Source organism: Lissotriton vulgaris, chromosome 8, assembly GCF_964263255.1.
Source record: "Lissotriton vulgaris chromosome 8, aLisVul1.2, whole genome shotgun sequence".
NCBI classification, from domain to species: Eukaryota; Metazoa; Chordata; class Amphibia; order Caudata; family Salamandridae; genus Lissotriton; species Lissotriton vulgaris.
Window position 1 is genome coordinate 1,126,580,152 of NC_141696.1, and position 27,360 is coordinate 1,126,607,511.

General features: G+C 43.0%; 1 protein-coding gene across 3 annotated transcripts in view; it reads right to left on the reverse strand.

Moving 5' to 3' along the window:
* SETDB2 (SET domain bifurcated histone lysine methyltransferase 2) overlaps positions 1-27,360 on the reverse strand; it is a 535,415-nt gene that overhangs the window by 221,862 nt on the left and 286,193 nt on the right. For all 3 annotated transcript variants that reach the window (XM_086934967.1, XM_086934968.1, XM_086934969.1), the window contains one exon: positions 7,209-7,458. In XM_086934967.1, the coding sequence (XP_086791093.1) occupies positions 7,209-7,458 (250 nt within the window). The remainder of the gene's footprint in view (positions 1-7,208; positions 7,459-27,360) is intronic.

The following is a 27,360-nucleotide window of genomic DNA, read 5'->3' on the forward strand; positions in this document are numbered from 1 at the left end:
TTACTCTAAAAATCTAAAATTGTTCCTTTGCTGTGTTATTTGAATTTGGAATTGTAAATAATTTGTATCAACTGATGTATAGCTTTCTCCATGTCTTTTTTGTTTAGGTTGTTTGGTGTAGTGAATGACTGTGTCCTTGTATGAGAGATATTTGAGTGATGTAGGCAATGCTTTCAAATTTTATGAAATATTTCTGAAATATGTTTTTGTTGAATTTTGAAGATTAAAATTGATCTATTCTGGACTAAAAAAGCGTCCTGAGGTTTACTGTTTACTTCAGTAGACCGAGTGGTCACTAATTGCCCCCAAAAAAAGTAAGTAGCAATATTGGTGCTCGTTTTTGGTTTTTCAGTAATGGAGGCAATAGCCAGGCTCCTGAGGACCGTTTTAAACGCCTCCCAGAAGATGGTCGGGGAGGAGACCGATCCGGCATTTTCTTGAAAGTAATGGCCCGCCGTCTTATTGAGCGCCCTCCTAATCTTGGGGACTTGAAATGAGCCGGGACGTATCGGGTAGATACAGCGTCTTTTCTGTTGGTAGTGGGTGTATTTTAAAAGCAGTGGGGAATGGTCAGAGGTTCCTCGGGTCGAATCTCTACACGGTCTATATTTTTTAGGCTGCCCGCCGATCTCATGAAATAATCTATTCCCGTTAGACTATTGTGCACCCCTGAGTGGTATGTGAATTGGCGCTCTGCTGGGTGGTGTCGCCTCCATACATCCGTGAGGCCCAGTGCATCCATGAAACTCCCCAGGCGTGGCACCCCCAAGTTACCTGCCCGTAAGGGATATCTGTCTAGGGATTCATTCATAATGGAGTTAAAGTCCCCCCCAATGAGTAGTTCTCCCTCGGGTAGGTCAAGTAAAAATTCACTGATATTCGGGAGCGCCCCTGTGTAGTGCAGGGAGGGGGGCGGGGGGTGGGGGGGGGGGGAATTAGACGGACACTATATTGAGGGGTCGCCCCTTCCATTGAGTGATTATGGCTGCGAACCTCCCCGAACCATCAGTTTTAGTTTTATGTATTATTAATGGGAATTGTTTTCGCACCAGTATACCCACCCCCCTAGACCCCGAAGAGAACTCCGAATGTGCCACCATTTTATACCCCCATCTGTCCATCGCCTTGCTCGTGGTGCCAATGAGGTGCTTTTCCTGCAATAAAACTACAGCTGGTGCGCCACTCTTAATACAGGACCAGACCCCGCTTTATCTTATCCCCGAGGCCACGCACATTCCACGTAAGCAAGGAAAGACACGGCACTAGGGCTAATGGGCCCGTGATAGATTCAAGATGTGCTGCGCCGCTCATTTCAATGTCCGACAGGGTCCGTAAAGTAAGTGACTGCATCTCAGATATAAGTTGTGTGCTTCACAGTGTGTGCTAGTGTGCTATCCCAGAGTCGTGCGGAAAAACAAAATTAAAGCCTAGATGAGAACATTGAAACAATCTCCAAACCCCAACCCCTCTCCCTGCCTCCCTGCCATGCGGACGCAGAACTACCCGCCACCCCAACTCAGCAGAGTGCTTAGAACCCAGTCCCCGAAACATTACTTGCGTGTATGGGAGCGGGAAGTCTGAGGAAGACCGTGACCTTCCCCTGCCCCTGAGTCCATAGTCACTGACAAGTCTATCGTTGGTGCTCAGCAGAGGGGGGCCCAATGAGGCTCCCGTCCACACCGTTTCAACTCGGTGCGAGGCTGTCATACAGGTTCTCACTCTCCGGACTACTTTCACAACTGTTCAGCCTCTTCCTCCTCGTGCCCATGTTCTTCAAGGTCTTCTTCTCTCCCACGACGCTGTCGCTGTCTATTCATTTGTTCGGAACTCCCCACCTTCCGCCATCCCTCAAGCCAATCGTGGGCCTGGTATCTCGAAAAACCATGTTTTTCCATCCGCCACCACTCGGAGCTTCGCTAGAAATAGCATGGAGTAGGGCAGCTCGCGGGCTCTCAGTGCCTTCTTGACCTCTAAGAAACTCCTGCGGCGTGCTGAGACCGTATCAGTGTAGTCCGGAAAAAAGGAGACCACGGAGTTTTGCACACGTATGGGCGGCGCCACATGGGCCGTTTGTAAAATGCCGTCCCTATCCCGGAAGTTGAAGATGCGGGCCAGCACTGGTCGTGGGTGGGCCACAGGTTTGGGCCTACCTCCTGGCACACTGTGTGCTCGTTTTACTGAGAAGAAAGTTGAAAGACCCCTGGGCTGCAGTCTTGTCTTTATTAGTTCCTCGATGTAGAGGTCCATGGTGGGCCCCCTTCACTTTCGGGAAGTCCCGTAATTCTGATATTATTGCGCCGGGAGCACCCTTCCTGGTCGGCCAGCCTTGCCGCCATACATTTGTTGTCAGCCTCTAACTGCGACACCTTCTTGATTAATAAAGTAGTGTCCTTAGTGAGGGATGTAGTCGCTTGCTCTACCTCTGTTACTCTGGCAGATATTTTCTGTAAGTCCGCCCTTAGGAACGTTACATCCGCAGAAATGGAGCATACCGTAGACTGCAAGCTGTGGAGGGCTGCCATTATATCTTCTAACGTTACTTTGGGGGGTCCCCCCTCCTCCGCGGCCTTGTCCGTGTGCCCTTTACGCCCTGGCAATGGGGGAAAATCCTTAGTGTATGCAAATTTGTCCACCGTTCCCTGCTGCGTCGCGCGTGTACCCCTGCCGCTCATTTTCAGCTGGGCGGACGCTCTATTTCACTACTATTTGCCGGTGTAGATCGTGTGACCTTTGATGGGACACCAGTGGCCCCCGACAGAAATCTCTCGCCCAACACTTTGTAGCGTGGTCCGCTAGTTCCTCCTCATGCGGCACACAATTACTATCTGGAGGCCAATAGCGGCTCAGCAGGAACAGTTCACACCCCCAGCCACCTTCCCTTGAGCGGGACCACTGCCGGTGTTCCAACACGTGGGCCACCTACACCCGACAGGCATACACCCCAAGCCTTCAGATAACCTCCATGTGTGTGGCAGTAGGCACCAATCTTCACCCAGGCCCGGGCCCGGAGCAGGCTTCGGATATTTGGTACCTGTATGTCTTTTATTGCCTCCTGACACAAGCAATCGAGTCCCAGGCAGGCTCCCTCCTCGCCGGAGCCGAAGCCTCCGTCAGGCCCGCCGTCACAGCTTTCCAGCTAGGCGCCACACGCGTCCCAAGGCACGGTCCGCAGCACCCCCGCTCGGACATAAGCAGCAGTGGTGGGCAAAGGTCCCAGTCCAGACAGAGGCACTCGCAGATTCCAGCGGCAGAACTCGGCTGCGGCCCGCTTCCTCCCGGGGCAGCAGCGTCACACAAGCTCCGGGTCCGAGAAGAGCCGCTGCGCCGGTAGAGTCCGTCAGCGCCTATGCAAAGCGCGACTCACTGTTCGGCACCTCTTTCGGTGGCAGCCACAGTCCGCGAGTCTGACGCCCAGGCTGTAGACCAACTTTAGCTCCCGGCTTCAATAGCCTGCGTAGGCCTCAATCAGCAATGCCGTCCACGTGATGTTTTAGATGGCGGAATTGCACCGGAGTCGGGTCATTCCATTCCGGTCCCTCTCAGCAGCTTGCGAGAATCCTCTGGGTACAATTTTCACTGTGGATAATTATTTGGATTTCAGGGGAGACAGTCTCACCCTCGGAGCTCCGTCAGACTACGGCAATCTTGCTCACCAGCTAGCCACGCCCCCCAACACCTACTTTTTTTTAGAAAGATTATACTTTTTCTTTTTTGGGGTAGGGGATCTATGAATGGACTGCCAAATGTGGATTTGGGTTGGATTTCTTGTCCCAGGCCATGTCAGCAACTAAACTGTGTATATTTTTCCTTTTGTTTACTTTTATTGAAAAGTTTGAGTAGGAATCTATTGTAGTTTGTAATCAAATGTATTTCAATCAATCAACCAATCAGGATTTGTATAGAACTGCTTAACACCCATGAGGATATCCAGGCACTGGGGGGGGGGGGGGGTGCTGCTGCTGTGGGTCATCAGACAAATAGTTAGGTTTTTAGGCTGTTTCTGAAATCCTGCAGGCCGGTGGGTGCCCGGAGGAGGAGGGGAGGCCGTTCCAGGTCTTTGCGGCCGGGTAGGGGAAGGCGAGGCCGCCACTCCTGTTTCTGTGGATGCAGGGATTGTGGGCAAGGGAGAGGGAGGCGGAACACAGTTACCTGACAAATTGGTGGAAATGTACCCTGTAGATAAGAAAGGCAGGTCCTTTGTTGTGCAGGGCCTTGAATGTTTGGGTTAGCTAATAGACCTGGCACCTTCTGTTGATGGGGAGCCATTGTAGTTTTTTGAGCTGAAGGGTAATGTGGGCTCCTCTAGGTAGGTCAAGGATGAGACTGGATTAAATAAGAAAATGATGTGTGATTCATGTTTACTTTCAATAATGTTATTTACACATGACAGTCTCTATTTTGCATTATGATTTTTTTGTTGTTGTTGGAAGTGTGTAAGGAGGATTTTTTTATTGAACTTTTCTTTATATATTATGTTTTTAATTTGTTGCATATTGTTGATATATTAATTTACCTAATGTATATGTTTATGCTTTTACAATAATTTATTTTATTATACTTCATCCTGTTATTACATTGCAACACATTTCCAAGATTTATAATTAATAGATTGTAATAAAATAGGTTTCAATACATGTTATTAAAAAAATATTCATAAACTCTCACAGTTTCATCTCTGGTCTGGTAACGTAGGTTGTTGGTTGTTTTTTTTTGTATTTTTGGTGGAGCAGGTCACAGTATTGTTTGCGGTATGGCTTCTGAGTAGTATAGAACTTTGTTGTTTTCAAAAAGTTGAACTTTTTCAGTTAACATTTCATGAATTTTAAATAGTTTGTTTGGAAAGTTTAGGGAGTGATTTTAGGGATAGGGGCTATTTTGGCATTATTTCTTGAAATTTTGCTAAATTATCAATAAACTGATACTGGGTAGAGCAGGCCCTTACAAGTGTGCCATGCAAGGGGCTATTCCACACTTTCACTGCATTCTGCTTATTGTTTTACGGTGCTATTGTAGACATTCAGGCATGGTATATGGAATCTTAGTTGGCGCTTGTGCCCTGAACAGTACATGCAACAACCCTAGTCAATAAGGTAATGTAGAGAAGAAGTTAGGTTTTTCTTCATTAGTTCTGCAGAATTGTGAGTCTAGGAGTAGACTGTAGTGCTTAGCTACAGCATGAGGTACAAATATTAAGGCAGTAGTTTTGTATTTCAAAATCAACATGATTTGGTTGCATAGTTGATGCTCAGAGTGGACTATTGTAGATACCTCAATAGGGCCTTACTAAAAATGAAAAAAACATAATTGTATTGCTGCTTCTGGGTATTCTTTAAAAACTGTATGCATCATTGTTTCAAGGTCCATAAAAAAATTTCTATGGGCATAATTGTTATTTTCTTATCATTGTTAGTAGTTCATGATGCATCCTACTTTGTTTATGCGATAGAAGTACATAGATTATTAGAATGATAGCATATTTTTGCTGTCCAGGGATTGTGTACATATCTAGTTAAAGGATGGTAGGTAGAATTTAGATGTGCCACCCATTAACCAGTTACATTGTGCGTCAAGGATGGTATATTGTCACATGTGCTGAACGCCATTAGCCTTTTCTCATTATTTTCACTGTCATATAAAATAAACAATTCTTTAGCATGAACTTCAGTAGGGTGGAATGAAATGTCTATTTCTTCAAAAACTTTTAGTGTGGACGTAGCTTGTCTTTCTGTTCTGTGAGTTCAGGTTAATATTCTTTTTAAATTAGGACTAGCTGGCATCTGCCCTAATACCTGTTCCAGGGTATTAGGTATATAATCTCAAAGTATTGTCCCGGTTGGAGCAACACAACTAGCAGATGCTTCTTTTAAATCTTGGATAATATTTCAGATCTGTACTTAGGGCATATTACACGGGTGGTTGTGCCCTTTAGTATTTTCTATGCTGCTATTTTATAGTTGTTGCACAGCGTTACCATTTGCTTGATGTTTGGTACATTTCCAAGGGGTTGGATTGTTGGTTGAGATTTCCTTATTCTAGGTATAACTTATATATGTTAGTAAAAGTAGGTCTTTGTGTGAAATCATGTAGGTTGCTACATTAGACATTATGAAATCTGTGAATGATATAAATATAAGAAACATAATTTTATATTTTAAGCATAGTGCAACAGAATACATATATTTTATTTCAAATCAAGATATATTAACCTCTGCTAATAGAAGTTGGTTTAGTTGAGCAAGGTGACACTCCAATGTTCTGGAGCTGTTGAACTCAGCCAGAATGGAGGGCAGATGCACAGAAGTTGGATTGTTTTCCTTTTCCTCAATGTAAATCATTATTAATTGGTAGCATGTTTCTATTTGTCAATTGCTTTGCATTAGAATTTATTGGTTCATGTTTAATTCTTTTTTGGTATTACCTTTTATGCAAGATGCTATTGCCTGGTGGAAAATATCCATCTGACAATGAGGGATCCTAAACACCCAAACAGGCTACTAAAAGAGGCAAGATAGAGCAGCCATTCCTGGTTTGGTTTTTCTACTACCTCTGTGGATTCCAGACATCCAAAAGGCGTACTGGCCTACGGAGGCCCAATAATGATCACAGTGCACACCGCTTAAGTGAGGGGACAAAGGACCTAGGAATGTTTGCCCACCGTCCACCGATTTAACACCAGACTAGCTTGCTGGACTAGAGAGGCTCCACAAGGGTCACATTTCACTACCAAGAAGCACTTGTCTAATGGCATATGTGACCAGTGGGCATGGCAAATCCTGTTTTCCCTTTTTACACACAAATAAAAAATGTGGCAAACCCACCTTTATTTATTTCCTGTAATTAGCCTGCAATGTCATGATCTATGTACCACTAAGTGGTTTCTGCTATGGCCCCTCTAACAAGCCCAGCTTACTTTTCCCTATACCTTCTCTAACAAGCCCAGAGCTGCAGCCACCCTACTACTGTCTCTGGGCAGGTATTCCTAAGACTACTGTAACAAATCTTCTCTCAATGACATACCTTCATTGCAGAGTACCTGCCACCAACACTTTTTTTCAAGTATTAATTTATGAACCACAGTCCAAGCCAGCAAGCTTCCCAATGTAAACGTTAATCAAACAACTCAACACCAAAAGGATTGACAACATTGTGAGACACGAGACCGAATCACACACTTACAACCCTCTCAATTTACTCTGCTTTCTTCTTACATTGCAGTCTCCTTTTCATCATTCGTAGTCTGAGGCAGAAGTCCAGGCTTCTCGGCTCGGCCATTACTGCAATCCTCTATATATGGGACAAGCTCTATCTCTGAATCTGAACTGGAAGCTTCAATTTGAATTTTCTTTGGAAGTGCCGCCAACCCTGCATGTGCTACCGCTTCTTTATCTTTCAAAGAAGCCCCCACTTCTACATCTTCACAAGTAGCATCCACGTTCATATTCCTGGTTAATATCTGGCCTACAAGAGGGGAAACAAAAGCAAACATCAAGCATGATTTTACAGACTCTCATTCTATCCCTCAGAGATTCAGATATAAAAATGTCAACAATTATTACATTAATGAGACATTTTAAACTTTAGCAATGCTTAATTGAAACAAATCTACCTAAAACATCTTGGGCCTTAATATGGACTCTTTTTTTCTCCAGCTTCTAAGGAGATTTATCCCAGAGTTAAAACGTTAGCAGACAAACTGTAGAAAGCATAAACAATTTACAATTGTGGCAAGAGAGATCTGGCAACAGTTTAAAACATATTTTAACCTTGTATATATTCCAATTTATTCAGAAATATAATGTTTATTTAATGGGGTATTTATTTACACTGAACTGTGTTAATCAGTAAACTATTACAAATAATTAAGGAAAACAAACAATACAGTCATGCTGTCGAGATTATATCACTGATTAACTGCTAATGAAAGCTTTAAACATATGTTAGGATTATATACCTCTGCAGCCATTAGGAAGAAAGGTAAATTTAAAATGTTCATAAGGAGATAGCTCAAAATGTCTGACCATATAAGTAAAACAAGACAACCCAATAGGTTTCCAGATAAAACTGTTTCAAACAAACTTTCAAAAAACGTATTTACTAAATGGGAATTAATGTTCTATCTTTTTACAAAACGTTAAACATATGTTCTTGATTACAGTTCGATTTGATGTTTCGGATAATCTGATGGTATATTTCCAGTTGCCAAAATCATTTTTTTGCTACCATCAATCACTGAGAACTCAACATTTTGCATACTTAAATGGCAAGAATGTAAGTGAAAGAAATATTATTAAATGCTCTACGTATGCAGCTTTACATTAAATATGGTTGCATGCTGGATTCTTGATTCAATATTTTAGACTTTTCTAAGCCTTTGTTAAATGTGCCTAATTAACTTTTAACTAAATTTGGCATTTAGTGGTTGTCCACTCAGCCGTTGCCATTTTTATGTAGGTGGAGATTGTTCACATTCAGAAGTGTCCAGTATATATAAAATAAAACTCTGCTGGTTAAACACCATTTGGAAGATCAGGCTGGTGATGCTTGTAACTGTTAAGCGATTTCTCCACCTGGTAAGACATAATTTAGTGGTTAACTCAAATACTCAGTTCATTTCTATCTTAGTTGGGACAGCACAAATTAAAATTAATTATGTTTTTGCAGGCAACAAAACTACACATTTTTTTCACAGCAGATATATGGCTCACTCTATAATGTGTTATCACAATATGAAGACAGATGCTGGAACACATTTGTAAAGGGTCACTACAAGGGATTTTGTTTCTTAGCTTGTTCAATATGATTTCAGTGTATTTCAATCGTAGGTTCATTAGATAATTAAGCCCAATGTATCCACAGGATTACCTTAAAATTAGTGAACAGTTTTTCAAATGAATATATTCAATATAGTAAAAATAGAGCAAGGAGAGAAGAAGCACACAGCCAAAAAAGGTTATGTTTAAAGTAAATTGTATTAGAATAAATCACAAAGAGCAAATCATGGGGACAAATAATAGAACAAAACTTTGAGTAAAAAAGTCATGAAAAGCAGTGTATCTACATTAACTAATCAGTTCATAACATTTCATCAGCTCCAAAGAATAGATGAAGAAGACCAAAATCAAAGATGTATAAAGGTGTCCTTCAGTGCATGAAAGCTGAGGAGTTGATGTCTTTGATCGACGTTTCGGTCTTGTCTGTTGACATCTATAAGACCATCATCTGGACTAGTGTTTCGTCACGTAAAACCCCTTAGATACACATGGTGTATAGGGCCGATCTTCAAACTGGATGTTATTTGAACAGAAGGATCTGCCGTAGCTCTTATAAACAATTAGAGCTGATTAAGCAATGTCGTTATGCTGGTATCCTTATTTCCAGGTAAACGAAAGTGCTATTTTTAAGAGTAGCAAACGAGTCTCGGGTCAGTTTTACGAACAATCACCCACAGTCTCGAGACTGCGAGGGATTAAAAATAGCACGTTAGTTTACCTGGAAATAAGGATACCAGCATAACGACATCGCTTAATCAGCTCTAATTGTTTATAAGAGCTACGGCAGATCCTTCTGTTCAAATAACATCCAGTTTGAAGATCGGCCCTATACACCATGTGTATCAAAGGGGTTTTACTTGACGAAACACTAGTCCTGATGATGGTCTTATAGATGTCAACAGACAAGACCGAAACGTCGACCAAAGACATCAGCTCCTCAGCTTTCATGCACTGAAGGACACCTTTATACATCTTTGATTTCGGTCTTCTTCATCTATTCTTTGGAGCTGATGAAATGTTATGAACTGATTAGTTAATGTAGATACACTGCTTTTCATGACTTTTACTCAAAGTTTTGTTCTATTATTTGTCCCCATGATTTGCTCTTTGTGATTTATTCTAATACAATTTACTTTAAACATAACCTTTTTGGCGGTGTGCTTCTTCTCTCATTGCTCTATTTTTACTATATTGAATATATTCATTTGAAAAACTTCAATAATTTTAAGGTAATCCTGTGGATACATTGGGCTTAATTATCTAATGAACCTACGATTGAAATACACTGAAATCATATTGAACAAGCTAAGAACAAAATCCCTTGTAGTCACCCTTTACATAAACTAGCCATTGCCCAAGCCTACAAGGGTCTATTGGGTTTCCCCACGTCCTTAAGTTTGGAACACATTTGTGCCTGTCTATTTTAACACAGTTCCATGATTCACCTGAAGTAAGTTAGCTATTTTGTTGGGTTTAAGAACGGTACCACATTGGTCTAGACTAGAGCATACTGAATTTGATACACAAAAGCCACAAGATAGGTTTCTTTAAAGATTTGTGGTTTTAACAAACTGAGGCAGTAGAAAGTTGTTATAGTGAGACATTTGTAATACTCTCATGCAGGATATGTAAAGATTTTCAGCTACTGAAAAAACAAGACATAGTCTGATCTTCTCTAATTGATGCCAGATGTAGGTTCAGAGGATTGAGCTTGAACCTCAGATACTCCAAGGTGGGTGGGTTCTTTATTGAGCAGCGTTTTATGTATGCTTCAAAGGACTTGGATTTGAGAAGAAACTTGAGAGGTAACTAGTGAAATCTCTCAAGTCAGATATGGAGAGGTCAAGCAGATTGGAAGAAGATGAGTATGATCATAATGTTTTTAACACGCTGAAGCTTTGACGGAGTCAGTAGCAGGAAACAATGAAGATGTTGAAATAGACCAATTGTATACTGTCCAATATCACGGAACCTCTAAGTCTGCAAGAGAAACAGAGTCATATTCCTTACCCAACGGACATCATAAATGCAGGAGTTGATAAAATGTTCAATTTGGAACCTTGGGCGAGATTATCAGTGCAAAGGTTACCTAGGCTAGAGATGAAGTTAACCAGTGATGGGGTTGCCCAATGTGCCTGGATGTTGGGATGGCAACATCGCAGGGGAGTAGTACTAAAAGCGAGAATGTCAGTTTTGTGACATTCAGAGCAACCAAACTGTGGTGGACCAAACTAAGCATGGCTCTGAGGCAGCTGACAATTTATCTAGGAGTGTAAGCAGCAAGTAATCAGTTTTTCTCCTAACCTTATTTTAGCTCATCAGAGGCAGACTGTCATCTGCCTGCATAAGGAACTCTTGCTAAAAGCGCTGGATAATCTTGGCATATAGATGTATGCAGGCACTAAAGAAAAGAGGGGACCAAAGTCTCCACAATCCAATATCAGGGGTCTGATAGACGCTGGCCAAACTTACTGGGTATGGCTGGTGAGGGATGATTGCAACAACTGTAGACAGGAGTTTAACACACCAATTCAGTAACACTAGTGACACGTAAACAAAAAAAAGACAGCAAATCATTAACCTTTCAAACTTTTCTTGGAAGGTATCCCTGTCCTTAATGGCAGGTGATTACAACCTGTGCATGAGCCTGAAACCTGGAAGTCGGACATCTACAACAAACATGGGTAGTTATTAAGAAAACAATTTCAGGCATTCAAATTGGCAGCAATTCCCAAACCCCTGTTTTCAATATGCTACACCCATTTAATTTATTGAGTGTTTGAATTAATCTAAAAATAATATTATCCTGATTCCTAGTAGCTTACACAAGCCAATAGCCATCTTGTACAATTTTGGGAGTAGAGCAGCTCCTCAAGGCAGTCAGTAATTTTTACTTCCATTGTCATTGGAATCTGGTTTACATGGTCTAAATTCGTTCAGTCTTTTTCAACAGCTGTGGGTAAGGTAGCTAGAAGGAGATGATCTCATGAATAGATCTTATTAAAGTGAGAGACCATTACAATGCGTAGGTGAGGTAATTGGAAGGGGGTGATCTGATGAGCAAACACTGCTTATAACTCAATTCAGGGAACACACAGCTGATATTCTTTGGGAAGCTCTCTACCCCTTGTCCCCAACTGGATGGCCAGATGAGCTTGCCAACCCCCCCCCCCCCCCCCTCCTGTATCCAAAGGCAAACACCTGGTCATTATTATTGACGGCACTGGCTCCCTGTTCGCAGCCGGGGAAAATTCTAAGTCCTTTGCCAGGCACACAAAGATTTCTACCACACAGGACCAATATTCCTAAGGCATGCCTTTCAGTGGTACACCCCCAACAGACCACTACGTTCTGCAGGATCTAATACTCTTGTGATCCCTAAAGTTAGAAAAGCCAACTGAGGAGGTAGAGGCTTTGTTGTCAGCACATCCAAACTGTGGAACAATCTTAAGGTACACATCAGTCATTCCATCCCTCCTCGCATTTAAGGTAATAAAAACCTGGCTTTTTAACAACTAATTAGCACCAACTTCTGCGTGTTCATGTTCAGTTAGCGCCAAGACAGGGTATTTGTGCGCTTTACAAATCCCCTTAAGGTAACATAACACGACTAGATTGGGAGGAAGTGAGAGACATTTGTAATGAATAGAATCACAGAGGTAGTTGTGGAAGACAGAATTGTCAACCAGAGTAAGAGGAGAGGGGCAAAAGCTCTGTCGGTAACCTCAGCTATGTTAAGGACCGAAAAAGGACTAAAAAATTATAACTATACTCTACCTATCAGGAGCCTTGTCAAGAACAAACCTGGAATGGGAAGCAAGCTGACACTCAGTAATGTAATGTAATGTAATGATGATACTTGTAAAGCGCACTGTTACCCCATCTCGGGGTGTCCTGGCGCTGAAGACCGCTGGGGAACCCGTCCTGGCTTTCCCTGTGAGATGGTCCCTTCTGGGTATCTCCAAGGTGAAACCAGGCATCCCTGGCATCTGTGGGGGGCCGTTGTAGAGATGAGGCAAGCTTAATGCCCAGAGTTGCCGAGTGTGATCCCTGGTTAGAGTAGGCACCGAGGCAAGAATTATCGAGTCCGTTGACCCAGGTCCGCGACCCTGCCGCGTCAGGAGTTGAACCCTGGTCCCGGGCCGTTCTCTGCTTCCGGGTCTGCCGCCTCTAACCAGTGAGCCACACCACTCCACGTAAACATGCTAGAATTATTCTTTGGGGTTGAGTGGTCTCACGAGCAATAAAAAGATATTTAATGCAAATTTTGGGAGTCGACTGATGGTGCCCCAGAAGCCAGGTCAATGAGTTTTGTAATCCTGCTGTCATTTTGCCATGTATCACTTTTTTATTAACACCTTTATTTTTCATTTTTTAAAGAACAACAAACATCAGTACAGGTAATATAGTACACAATACTTGACAGGTGATGTTTAAAAACACCACTCAGACATCAAACACTCTGGCATCTTTTCTCCATCTCTCCTTTTGCATGGCGACATGCCAAACAGGCGATGTAAACACCCTAACTTTGCTGCGGGGATGCCTCCCCAATCTAGATTTGCGTCATTACTATCACTCACATCTGTGCCATTGCGGTCAGTAGACTCCGTGGCTCCGCACGGGTCCAAAAAGGCATCTCCATACCAGAATGTCATCCTCCAGTTTATCATCACGCCGACTCAGCTTCATATGCACCTCCTCAGCCAGTGCCCACACCTGTCTATCTCTGTGCTACTGTTCGACCGTGGGGAAATGCGGACTTATCTAAGTGATGGTCACTCAGCGCCTGGCCAGGACAAACATCAATTGCAAGAGTGTGTAGGATATTTTATGGCCCTTTGGTCTCTTAACATAGCCCAATAAAAGTGTAATGGAATGAGGTCAATTCGTAGGTATGAGGTCAACAGAAGGTCCATCACTACTTGTACCCAGAAGTCCTGCACCGTCCAGTATCTCAAAGGCAGGTGCATAAAGTCCTCACCGCCGACGCTGCAACGTGAACAGCTGTCTGGCCAGCTGGGGGATATATGGTGGAGACTCTTGGGAGTCATATAAGTTGTATGGAGGTAGTTGTAGTGTACTAGCTTAAAGCAGGCTTTACACAACACTGTGTGTGAGTCCAACAGGGAATCCAAGTCTGACTCCCATACAGCACGTGCCATGGGCGGTGGATCAGCCATGTCCTCCCTCACGGCCCCACATTAATGTGTAATCAGATGTCCACCCACGTCGCAGGACAATAGGACGTCCATGGTATGCGTGGGCTGGGGTGCAGCCAGGAATGAAGACAAGTCAATTTGGCCACCTCAGTCGGGCTCGCATGATGAAGGAAATGTCCCAGCCCTAGCCTTCACAGGTTTGTTCAAATGTTATGAAAAACTCACCTAGATACAGGTACCCACAGGGCACATCCACCTTCCATACAGGCCTGAAAGAACATATTGTCCATCATCTGCCGAACCTGCGCCAGAATCCACAGTGGGAGTTCTTGATGAAAGGGGGCGCCGCAGAACCACCTTTACATAGCGCTGCCAAATGTGCTTAGCCACAAATCTTTAACTGAGAGAAATTATCAGGTAACAAGGAGGTTATCTTATTTTGTAGTGGATGTAGCATAGATAAAACAAAGAAGGAAGAAAGATTCAGATTGTGTGATTTATGGGATATTTTAGGGCAGACGGATGGCATTTAGGACATGGACTGTGATGCAAAGGAGGTACTAATGCAAGCAATGTAATTGCCTTTGAAACATGGCAAGAATGCTGCAGGAGTGTGCAGGACCAATTTGTCATGAAGGAAGAGTAAATAGAGTGGTTGGACTGACACCTGTAACTCACCAACTCTCTGAGCAGACAAAATAGCAATCAAGAAAACTGGCTATAATGTCAACATTCTCAGAGAACAATTGTGCGTCCTCTTGAATAGCAGTCACCAAAATGTGTGGACCGAATTAAGATGCCAAGGGCTAAGCAAACCTAAACTAAACCATCAAAGGATATTTAAACAATAAGGGTTGGTTTGCAATACAGAAAATCACAGAAAGACAATAGAGGGGCATGGCCTGACAAACCAACAAGCTTGGGTGTGACCCCATAGAGCTCAAACAAGTTTACACTAATCCTCTTTTGGTCCTATGCAATCAACACAACCAATACCTTGTTTCCGCACCATAGAACAATTGTCAGAGAATGTCACTTTAGCAGCTATTCCGGCTGCAAACATGTGAGCAAGAGCTGCATTTGGGATTAGGAAAAGGCCCATCCAAGGAATGGCCTATGACTTGACTTGCCTTGAGGGGGGCGGGACCAGAAGAACCAAGACCTACAGAGGGCTATAGAGATGTGCAAGTAACCACCACTAGCAAGGAATCAAAGGATTGTGTAGGACTATTATAACAAACAAGTTGGAAGCACCCACTGGCCTATGATAGGGGATCTCCAGATCAGCTGTGTATGAACAAAACACTTGCACAGCCTTTATAAAATAGTTAACATTCAGGGAAGTCGCTACTCCCATCGCTTCCGCTAGGCTTATGAATATGTAAGGAAATAATGAATCCTACATTTTCCCTTCTGAAGGCTGTTTGATGATCTCTGCAATTCTTAGCACTAATTGGAGGTGAGGCTGTAAATGAGTGTATGCAAACATACACTGCATTTATTTTTTAATGTATACACACTACTTACCTTATGTTGTTCACCACGCAGCGTGCATCCATCTGCCTTGGCAATGATGAAGGCCTAGTTTCTTAAAATCTTTCTCCTACTGGTCCAAATGTCATTGCTAGAAATTCAAATGCTTGGAAGTTGCAATTTATGATGTCAAAATTATAATTTGGATTGTTTTTCCCTACCTTCCACTACATTGCATGTGTTGAAGCCAGGCATTCTTTCACAGTTGTTTTGTTTTCCAAGTTTGTACAGTTTATTCACCTTCCATGAGCACTGCGCTGCTGCACTTTCTTCTTTTTTGGATCACCAAAATTGCAAATGTAACTACCTTATGTGATGTTCGAGACAACACGCATTTCATTAAGGGTAAGAAACCTGAATTTAGCTTGTACTTAGTCTTTTTTAATTGACATGAAGAGGGCTTTTATTATGTTTCCACTAAGGGGCAAGTCATTTATTGAACCTATCCAACAGAATCATTGTTGTATATAAAGTATTAGAGGCCCTGATCCTGAGGAATAAAGGGGTAACCCACCATCTTATCACTTTGATCAGCCTATCAGCTACATAAATCCCAGATCTTCAAAGGTGTAGCACTACCACCACGACTAAAACACTGAAAAAGGCCAACAGGCTGATTTTTGACCAGAAGTAAGCACAGCAAATTGTAAGGTTCTATCTCCAGAAGAAATGTGGATAATGCATCTCCTTCTTGTGATCTAAATGTAAAAGCAGACCTATTGTAAGTCCAGGACACTAACCAATTTGGTTGATCCAAAGATTGTTTCATCATAGCCAACCTAAAAATGTATTTAGCAGTCTGAAGTCTGAGACTGGGTGCATACTGCTCTCCTTATTGGGGGCCAAGAAGTAAGACGAATAACACACCCACATCCCCTCTCCCGCAGAGGCCCACTCTAGAGCACTTTCTGCAGCAACAACTGTACCCCATTCACCATGATGTGGCCACGAGAGTTGGTGGGGGACTGACAGAGGCAGAGGAACAAAGGGCAGCGTTCCCAGAAATAGAACATAACCCTATTTAAAGCAAGCATTTATGCAAAGTTATGCTCTTCCACTGAATTATAAAATATCACCCACCCCCAATTAGGTGTCTTTGACATTAACTTAATATGGTTTTGTTGGTATCGTTACAGTACAGGAGAAAGAGTAAGACTGTTATAAGGTGGGATGTCTGCTTCGGACGTCACCCATACATTGCTGAAAAAAACACTGGGGTGCCGAGCCTGGCTGTGACGGCTGACTTACAGTGCAGGCCTCTTGTGTAACCACAAAATATGTGGTATGTCAGAAAATTTGGTGAGCTGGCGACACCAACGCTAAAGTTCTCACTGTGCGTCTAGTCTGCTTAAAAGCTCCAAGGAGGAGTCAACATTTTAATGAAAGAGCCTTTCAAAATTTAATATAGGAGCAATGGTCACACATACAATCAGATCAGAAGTGTATGCCCGTGCTCAGCTTTCATTAACAATCGCGCAATTCCTATTCATAAGGAAAGCATTACAACTAGATTGATGCAGGCGATCCAAATTGATTTTGGGCTATCACTGTGTTCACTTTGTGTGAGCCATCATCCCTGGAGAATACAGTAGGAAATCTCCAGACACATATCGCACCCGGGAGGTTGTGATTGATTTTTGTATGCATCCTGCTTGAAGTGTTATAACACGACTAACAATCGCGTTGCAATCCATGGACCTTGGTTGGAACTCTCTCACATAGAATCCTCCAACAAACATTGGAGGCTTTATTTCATTCTTCGAGATTTCAAGTCCTAGGATTTGTGAATCCATTCCTGAATGTACTGTTTCTCATTTACTGAATAAGTACCACCTGATGGGAGTTTCCCATTTCTCGTCCCGATGACGACCCTGTACAAATAACCTTAAGGGGCCAAAATGTTGATACTATAGTAGTGTATTGTACTGTTTAGAAAATTCAGAAATCTCTAACTCTATGTTAGAGTTTAGATCAAACAACTATGCACCCTCCACCCTCACTATTTATGTACATATTGCATAGCACTAGCATACTTCTTACTCCCTTTCACTGCTATTTTGCATCATTTAGAAACACCTCTCTTTAATTTTAGATGTATATGTTAACAGAGTTAAATGATTTCGTCTTCTAACATCCCAAATGTTGAGTAATAAAATAAAATATATTCTTTCTAGTAAAATCAATCTATTGATGGTCATTCACTAGGTTTCAGTGGAAGTTGAGCTAACACGTTCTCCTTCAGGGACCACTGTTTCCTAGATTACTGTACTATCCAGGTCCCAGGGTTACTGGTTTGGCCCTTGTTTTACAAATATTTCTGCATATAGTGGCATGCCCAGGACATGACCCGAAATAAATCAGCAAAATGTATGTATGTATCTGTATTTACAGAGTGTTCCATAGTATCAATTGTACCTAGACATTTCTTTGCCACATCTTAGTAATCCCTAGACATTTGCAAAACAGTCCCTTCACATGGTGCAGAGGGCTAACACTCGCCATTTCAGTAACTGTCCACAAAACGAGGCTATAGCTAGCCATAAAGAGGTATTAGCAGTATGCAGTTCCTGATACAAAATATTTCCTTCCCATCACATCTAAATACTTAAACACCCAATATGGGATGCAATCATAAAAGCTTTTGCTTTCAGTATGGATACAGAAACTTGAACCATCAGTCTTTTCAGGGACAGATGGGCAGAGAAATCTTTGATGTGGTGGTGCAGATCAATGTTGTCTGGCAATCTCTTCATTTGCAATCGGGACCGAGAACACCGTAACCCACACTGCCTCAATAGGGTAGTACAACACCTTATGGAAAGGGAGCAAAAGCCCTGACACTGAAACAGCAGGCAAAATTATTTTTGTTAACAGATTTGCCTTCACCTCCGCCATAAACAAAGGATGTTCCTACACTTGCACAGTCTGTATAATCATTGCTGTGAAATAACTAATCTCTTCTCCTCGTGGTACTCCATTTCCCCTTCTGGGGACTGGGGAAGAATCTTGTCAACTGGCATTCTATAGGTTGACAGAAAGGTCTGTGAGTACTCAGGAGGCAAAATGTTGTATCCCTAATGTTATCGTCTTCATCATCCTGGTACCCCAAAAGAACAAGCTACTTGCCTTCGCTAATCTCTCTGTTATGGACAGTCTATTTAACTGTAGCTTCCTCAAATTATAACAGACCTTGAAAAATGCACTCACCCACTCTCTAGGGTAAGTCACAATTTTCAGGGTGAGCCAGTTTTCCTGCCTACTGGCCGACCTGGCAGCTAATTGGATGTAGCACGGGCTCTGCTGGCTTGGTGTTAACAAATAAACCCTCCGTTACGCTGGTAATGCTGCATTTGATGACCCCGTTAGGAGAGATCAGAGAAATCTAAAAATAAACAAGGCACTACTGAATACAAAGGCTTTAAAGGAGTACACTGTTTTCAAGGGAGACGCTCAATCTCTCGGACTGACAGAGTGACACGCCTGCAGGCCCTCCACGTGATGTTCATTGTTAAATCTAGGTAAATGGAAAGTCTGCAACCAAAAATCTTTTTTTTTAAACTCTTCTGTGTACACTGATAAGTTTGTCATTCTTTATTGACATTTTGTTCTCGGTATACATGTCTTGGACATGTGCTTTTGCACAACTCACCCCTATGATGCTGCATTTTGAACTTCCTGCTAACATTTAATCAGGCAAGGGCTTTATATTATTGGCTATGCTTGGCTCCCCCCGCCCTAACAATAATTCCACTAGTGAATTAGGAAGAAAGTTAGTTATCATGTGCACTCAAAAAGACCTAGATTATTTTTATATATTGAGAAACATTATAGTCTACTACATACAACATAAGTAGTCTTTGTACAGAGCATATTCTGAACTTGTGTATTTGAAGAAAGAGTACAATGAATTTAAACGAAGCACAGTGAAATAAAATATTTGCCTAGCATCACACAGTTAGGTCGAGAGGAGAAGCCAAGATTGATCCCAGGTTTTCTAGTTTCACATTCTTCAATTCAGTTATTAGATGGGTATCTCTCTCTCCTTTTTTACAGCAAATGTTGACGCTTTATATTTCATTCTTGATGCATTAGGTTAGAGTCTAAGTGGCAGGCAAGGTTCTTCCACCTCTAAGTCAGATGAGGTCTTTAGTTAGCTGTACCAGCAAGCATAAGATCACTCCCATTTTGTGATCTGGTCCGTTTGTGGATCCCATGGGAAAGTTTTGTGAAAGAGAAAGATTTTTGTTGTAATCAGAGACTATTGGAATGAGGTGCACTAGAGTGGAGTGAAGACGCAACATAGGTCTCGGCAGAAGTGGATTTTGTTCAATCAGATTAAACAGGGGCACTACTTACTGTGATTTTGAGACCGGCGTCAGTGGAGAAACAACTGACGTGGATTTTAGCGCCAGAGTGGAATTCAGCTCTGGAGTTGGTAAAGAAGCTGAGGTGGGTTTGAGGGGCACAGCTGGCGCCAAGAGCAGACCAACCAATGGTAACCCGACTGGAGCCCCTGCAGATCCTTGGGGCCCACAGGTGAGCCAGAGAGTGCCAACAATATACAGCATGGCCTTTTCAAGGCATCAACCTGCTACAGGGTTGCAGATGACCCAGGGATCTTGGGGTGCAAGGGGATCAGTTGTGAAATCAGCACCACGAAGTAGGTGAGAAACAAGATTGGTTGGCTTCTTTACACTTTCCCTCCCAACTTTTCTTTGGACAGAACGTGGTAGAGTCTCAATTCAACTTCTTGTGTTTGTTCTTTGATTTACTGAACAACCTCAACCACAAAAATCTGTTGGGGAGCAGCCTTTAGAGAGGGAATAAGTTATCACTCTTGACTTGCAGCAAGATTTATTTTTGTGTTTGATGACATACCGCTTCACTTCACAGTCTTGGATCAATTTTAGGTGCATGAGGGTCCATCCTTTGCATGTCTTAGAGTTTTGCCCCGAGCCCAAACACCAGAGGCAGACTTTGTGCAGGTTTGTCACCGACATATGCTTCCGACTGTCACAGCACAGTCTGAACCCTGTAGTCTTGCACAAGGGAAGGATTTCAGAAAGAATTCAGTAACAAATTAAATGAAGAACTTGAATCCCTGTAGGAAGGCGCGGAAAGAAAGGAGTTGACATCATCTGTCACTTCTGGACTGGAAGAGAGTCAACGAGGTGCCACATGGAGCCACCAAGCAGCGTGCAGGATCACAGCTGACATTTCCAGATCGAGTCTGGGGCGTAGGGAATATGTTAAATGTGAGGAATCAGCAATTTGTGTCCATCAGACACAGCATGCCCAGTGTATCGGACACTTAGCCAAAGATGGTTGCCAAATATGTTAATTTCTTTGCCAGAGGATGATGCTTTGCAAAAACTTGACCCAGATGGGAGAGGAGGTTCCAGGATGGTGAACAAGTGAGACGTGTTGTTCGGCTCCTCTGGCTGCCCGCCACGACAAAAGCCTGTCTCTCTTACAGGACCCAACACAGCACTGGATGAGTGAAGTGAGCCCTTCTAGGACGGGTGGCAAAGGGTGGAACTAGCAGACTCCCTTTGGCACTGCGTGAGGATGCAGAATGCTAGAGGCTTGCGAACACCGCACAGGAGACCACTTGGTACAAAATGACAGATGCCACACTGTAGAGCTCTTCCTGTGCAGGACGTCAGGAGGATTCTCTGTGCCTGCCGCCGGCCAGAATCAGCGCGGCCAGATTGTGTGTGATCTTAAGCGTGCGGAGGAGTGGTGACAACCATGCCCGGGTTCTTTAGGAGTGAGCAGAGGCATCATACTGATAGGAGCCCTGGTCCAGGAGGGGTGAGAGATCACAACGAGCAGCAGAAGCCAATCTTGGGTTGGAAGCAGGACCCCTGCCAGTGCCACTATTGAGACGGGGATGCTGAAGCTAAGACAGCCACAGTGCCAGGCGGACACTGACCTCAGCACACCCTACGGGTTGGGGGGACCCTGGCAGGTTCGTTGTCCAGCAGCTTGGGGCCCACATACACTCTAGCTGAGCAGGTTTCTCGAGGAAGCCATTTTTGCAACCTGCCGCACTCTCCCACCTTAGAGGCACAGATCGGCCAGGTGCCCAGCCACAAAAGCCGCCCGCCCCCAACAGAAAGCCTTGGTACAAATACAGGGGACAAGGCGGAAGGCTTCACAGACAAGGATTGGAGCCGGCAAAAAACTAGTTATTTACCTGTACACTACGGTTCTCCGGTATTGATATCTTTCATAGATTCACATGCTTGTATCTTCCCTGTCGTCATGGTGGGAGTCTCACGGTAAAAGAATAATCATAGCTGTGAAAGAAGAAAACTGTATAGAAAACCCATAGGGTAGTTTATAGATTGGTAGCTTATCACCATTATTATGTGGTCCAAACACCAATCAATCAGCTGCCAGCCCTGAGATCACAATCTCCAGCAGAACCATCATACCTCAGATTTCCAACCAGCCCATAGAGTGAGCCAAGGAGGTATCTAGAGATAAAAAGTGGTCTATCTGCTAAAAAACAGGGCGGCAGGCATGTGAATCTATGGAAGATATCAATACTGAAGAACCATAGTGTACAGGTAAGTAACTCGTTTTTTTCCAGTATTGAATCTTTCATAGATTTACATGCTTGTATCAGAATAGTCAGCAGTGCATAACCTAAGTAGCGTTTGTAGGATAGACCCCATTTTGTAGGGCTCTGCTTCCTAATAAGAAATCATGATGAGTTATGCTGCTCCAAAAACAAAGTTATGCATATTTTTGCGTGTCACCATGGTAATATGAAATATGAAACAATAATTGACAATGTATATAACAGACAATCTAATCAAAATATAGCAATACATAAAATGAGAGGTACCTTAGTGAAACAGGTGCTGTAGAACTGCTTATCCAACTGCGGTGTCCGCTTTCCATGCTGTGTCAAGACAATAATGTCTGGTAAACGTGTGTGCATTTGTCCATGTTGCCGCTCTGCAAATGTCCGGAACGATACTGACACGAACAATGCAGTCGCCGTTGCCATTTTTCTTGTGGAATGAGCGCAAACTCTAGTGGGCAAAGGCTTTCCTGCCTTCTCATGACAAAGTGATGGCCGAGGCTATACATCTTGAAATGGAAGATCTTGATAGAGCTAAGCCTTTCCTGGGCCCAGCAAAGGCGATAAGCAATTGGTCTGTTTTCCGAAATGATTTTGTTTTGTCAATATAAAATTTTAGGCATCTTCTGAAGTCCAAAGTGTGCAGCGATTTCTCTGCTACTGAAGATGGATTCTTGAAATATGTAGGTAATACAATTGGTTTATTAAGATGAAAAGCCGCAGGGACTTTGGGGATACATTTTGGATTTGTCCTGATAATGACTCTGTCCGATTTGAATTGAAGAAATGGTTCAGAGACAGAAAACGCCTGGATCTCACTGACTCTTCTGGCGGAAGTGAGGGCAAGTAATAATACCACTTTCCAAGAGACGAACTGTAAGTCAGCCTTGTTAATCGGTTCGAAAGGAGGTTTCATGAGATATGATGAAACTACATTGAGCTGCCACAGAATGGAAGGCTGCTTAATGGGTGGAAACACTCTGAACAGTCCTTTTAGAAATTCCTTTATGATCCTCTGCGACCAAAGTGATGGATGTGTATTTTTATTGAAGCATGGGATATCCCAGCTTTGGCTAGGTGAAGTAGGTATGGTAGAATCTGCTCCGACGAAGAGTGAAAGGGATGCAGATTTTGATTAGAACACCAATGGCAAAATCTTTTCCATTTTGCTGTGTACGTTTTATTGGTAGATATTGCTCGAGAGTTCGATAATATATCCTTGCAGTTCTGACTGCAGTCTTGAGGGATATCAAAGGAATTAAATTCATGCTCATGAGTTTCCAGGCTGACAAGTTCAGAGAGGTAAACTGCGGATATAGAACTTGCCCTTCTCTCATGGAGATCAGATGCTGTATCAATGGAAACTGTACTCTGGGATTTACAGACAGCTGGAGGAGTTCTGAGAACCAGAATTGTCTCGGCTAAGTTGGGGCTATTAGGATCAGATGGCATGGTTCCACTCTCATTTTCCGTAGTATCGTTGGTATGAGAGGAAACGGGGGAAACGCGTATGCAAACATACCCATCCAACGAATGTGTAGTGCATTTCCCCATGATCCCGCCTGAGGGAATCGACTTGCAAAGTGTTTGCATTTCTTGTTGTGCTGATTTGCAAATATATCCAGAGTTGGTGTACCCCATAACCTGAATATTTTTAAGAGCTGAGTTTGCTTTAGCTTCGTTTCGTGACATATTGAGGCCGATCTGCTTAGGCGGTCTGCTCTCGTGTTGTGTACTCCAGGGACATGCTGGACCTGTAGAGAAATGTTGTGTTGTAGCATCCAGTTCCAAATCTCCTGGGCTTGCGCGGAGAGGTTTTTTGACTTTGTGCCTCCTTGCTTCAGTAAGTAAACATTGCTGTTGTACTGTCGAACCTGACTAAAACAGACGAGTTTCAGATTCTGGGTAGGAAAGCCTGCAAACCTGGAACACCGCTCTTAACTTGAGCACTTTGATGTTCAATTGGGCTTCTTGCACTGTCCAATGGCCCTGTATTTCCAGTTCCTGAAGGTGTGCTCCCCATCTGTGTAACGAGGCGTCCATCGTCATGACATAGCTTGGAGATTGGGTTTCGAAAAATAGACCTTTTGATAGGTTGTCCCTGATGCCCCACCATGACTGTGCTTTTCTGATCTGAGGATCAATAGTAATTGAAGGATCCTAGGGCTTGCACCCATTGCTTGTCGAGTAGTTCTTGCAATGGCCGCATGCGAAGTTGACAAGTGGGGACTAATGGAATGCAGGATGATATTCCCAGCAACGATTTGAAGATTCCTACTGAAGTGAACCTTTTTGCTTTTCATCGTGCTGTCAGCTCCATTATTTTTTGCATGCGCTCGTCCGAGGGTTACTCTTTTGCTTCTTGAGTTTGAAATTTGGCTCCTAGGAACTAGAGCGACTGCGCTGGAACGAGGGAAGACTTTTCCGTGTTGATCCGCAGTCCCAAACTTTTGAATAAAACCATGCAGCATTCTAGGGCTTGTCGTGCTTCCTTGAACGATGCACCTTTTATGAGCCAGTCGTCCAGATATGGATATATCTGGTGGCCTTGCTGTCTCAAGTGCGCCATGCATTTTGTGAATACCCTTGGCGCGGATCTAAGGCCGAAGGGTAACACCTTAAATTGGTAGTGGCGCCCGCCACCGCAAATCGTAGATACTGCCTGTGTTTGATGTGAATTGGAATGTGAAAATAGGTGTCCAAGAGAACTTACGATGCCATGTAATCTCCTCTGAGCAACATTAGGAGAATATCTTGTAGAAACAGCATACGAAACGAAGTCTTCTTGATATATTTGTTCAAGCTTTTGAGATCCATTACCTACCTCCATTTAGTGGACTGCTTCTTCCGATTGAGAAAAAATGCGAGTAGAATCCTTTCCTTTGCTGCTGAGTTGGAACCTCCTGTATTGCTCCTTTCACAATAAGGGCCAAGGCTTCCGCCTTGAGTTCTGAGAGATGATTCTGGTTTCTGTGAATGGGAGATAGCGCTGGAGGTTTTTGTATAAACTCCAGGGTGTGGCCTTGATGTATAATATCCAACACCCATCTGTCAAACCATTCATAACTCAAATATAACCAAAAGAAAGAAAATCCTGTTGTTTTGCACCAGTTGTCCACTATACAACCATCGGGTTGGATCTAAAATAGGAAAAATGGCCGACGCGTTTCGGTGGAAGAACAGCAATAGGGACCACCTTCCTCAGGACCAGCCAGGGGCAATTAAACAGTGGGTCTCGCAACCTGAAGTTTTAGTCTCTAGATGCTTCCCGTGAGAGGAATAAGACAGTCAGATAGTTCTCAACTGATGTGATATCTCATTTTGGGATGCTGTCAGCAGGGAGAACTTGTTAGTTAGTGCAGAGGGTCCTTCTTAAATATTATTTTCGTATCCCAGACGGTAGAACCCAGATTCCTTCCTTTTTTCCTCTGGTTGTATAGTGGACAACTGGTGCAAAACAACAGAATTTTCTTTCTATTGGTTATATTTGAGTTATGAATGGTTAGAATGTGTGAATGAGGGTGAATGAGTGTGGTTCTCGACCTGGATATTGTAGCTGTCTCGTTTTTATAAAATAATCATGTCTTTTCTCATCTTTGTATCGTAAAAAATGAAAAACAATTTTTGTATATGTATTTAAAAGTAATAAGAATTTTTTTTGGTAACGTACAGTGAATGATTACCAGTATTTAAAAAAAATTTAAAATGACTCAAATAATGATAAAAAAATTGTCAAAAACAATAATAAATGAGTAAATCAATATGTTGAATATGTGCCTTGTGTATGCCCACAATAGAGGTCATTCCCAGTAGTAAAGTGATTATAGGTCTTGAGGGAGTTCCTCCTTGCTTCTACTTGGATTTTTCATAAACTTCAGACCCACATCCCAGATGTGATTGATGATTGGTATTGTCCTTATAGATTTTCTCGAAGTATCCTTAAAGTCGTATAGGAAACACTCATTTTCCCTTACCGGCAAAGGAAGCTCGAACCTTTTGGAAGCTTTCTCCATTAAGTCATGGAAACCACCAATGTCTTCTGGTGGTGAGTTTGCTGAAGATGGAGATGGTACTGGCGAAAAAATGACATATTGATCCTACTAATCGACCCCAGGGTCGCCTTGCAGTAATTCTCCTTCTTCTGGCTGTTCCTCAGGTTCGCTTTCTGCAAGGTCATCCCTAATTGTTATTATTTTAGGCGTATGCACCATTTGCACCTGAGGTGGGGGCTGAACTACCGGAGACTGAATCATCGGCTGTGGTACACTCGTGGTGTTGGCGGCAGGAGTATTGGCATCTGGGAAACGGCGATAGTAGTCGTTGATCATATGTCTTAAGTCCAAGACTAGGGAAATATGCATAGATATTGCGTCTTCCCGGACATTATCATCTTCCTCTTCATCTTAATCGTAGGCTTTCTGGAATGATACATACCTTTTGGAGCCTTGAACTGGCCGATCTTTAAACAACAGTTCTTCCTGAACTTTCTGGAAGTCCTCTTTATCTGTCTCCTGGCTTTTAATCTGGAGTTGCGAGTGGCTATAAGCCACTCCGTACGGGTCTTCATCTTCTGACTCCTGTATATGCAGTAATTTAGAAGGGGGAAGCAGCAAGATCTTTGTCCATGCAGTAAATTCAGCTGTCAACGGTGGAAGACTCTTTTTTGTGATAGATCTTGTCATTGGAGATTTGAAAGTTGTTGACGACGGAAGCTCGTCGACGAGGTTTGTGCACTCGTCGTCGACATTGTGTCGTCGATGATCTCGTCGACATCTTCGTCATCGACGACGACGTGGTCGATGTCTTCGTCGACATTGAGACTGAAGAAACCTTGGTCTTCGTCGACGGGAGCAACAACTGAGCTTTCATCTCTGAAACCTTTTTGAGGGGTGTATGAGGCAAAGACGACAATGAGTCTTTGGTTTTGGTTTTTCTGTTTTCTGTTTCTTCACCTCAACTTTCTCTTCAGACAACTCCCTCTTATGTTTAGAAGAGGAGTCTCCTTTAGATCCCTCATCAGACTCCGATTCTGAGGTGTTCTTCTTCTTCTGAAGCCATAATAACAAGCGAGCTTCTGTCTTTCAAGGTTGTCGCCGAGAAAGTGTAACAGTATTTGCACTTCTTGGGGAGGTGCTTAGGGTAAAGGCAGTATAATCAATCAATCAGAACATTTGTAAAGCACACTACTCACCCGTGAGAGTCTCAAGGTGCTGCTACTGCTCGAATAGCCAGATCTTGAGTAGCCTCCTGAAGGTTAGTAGGTCCTGGGTCTGCGGTTGGAGGGTGGGGAGGGTGTTCC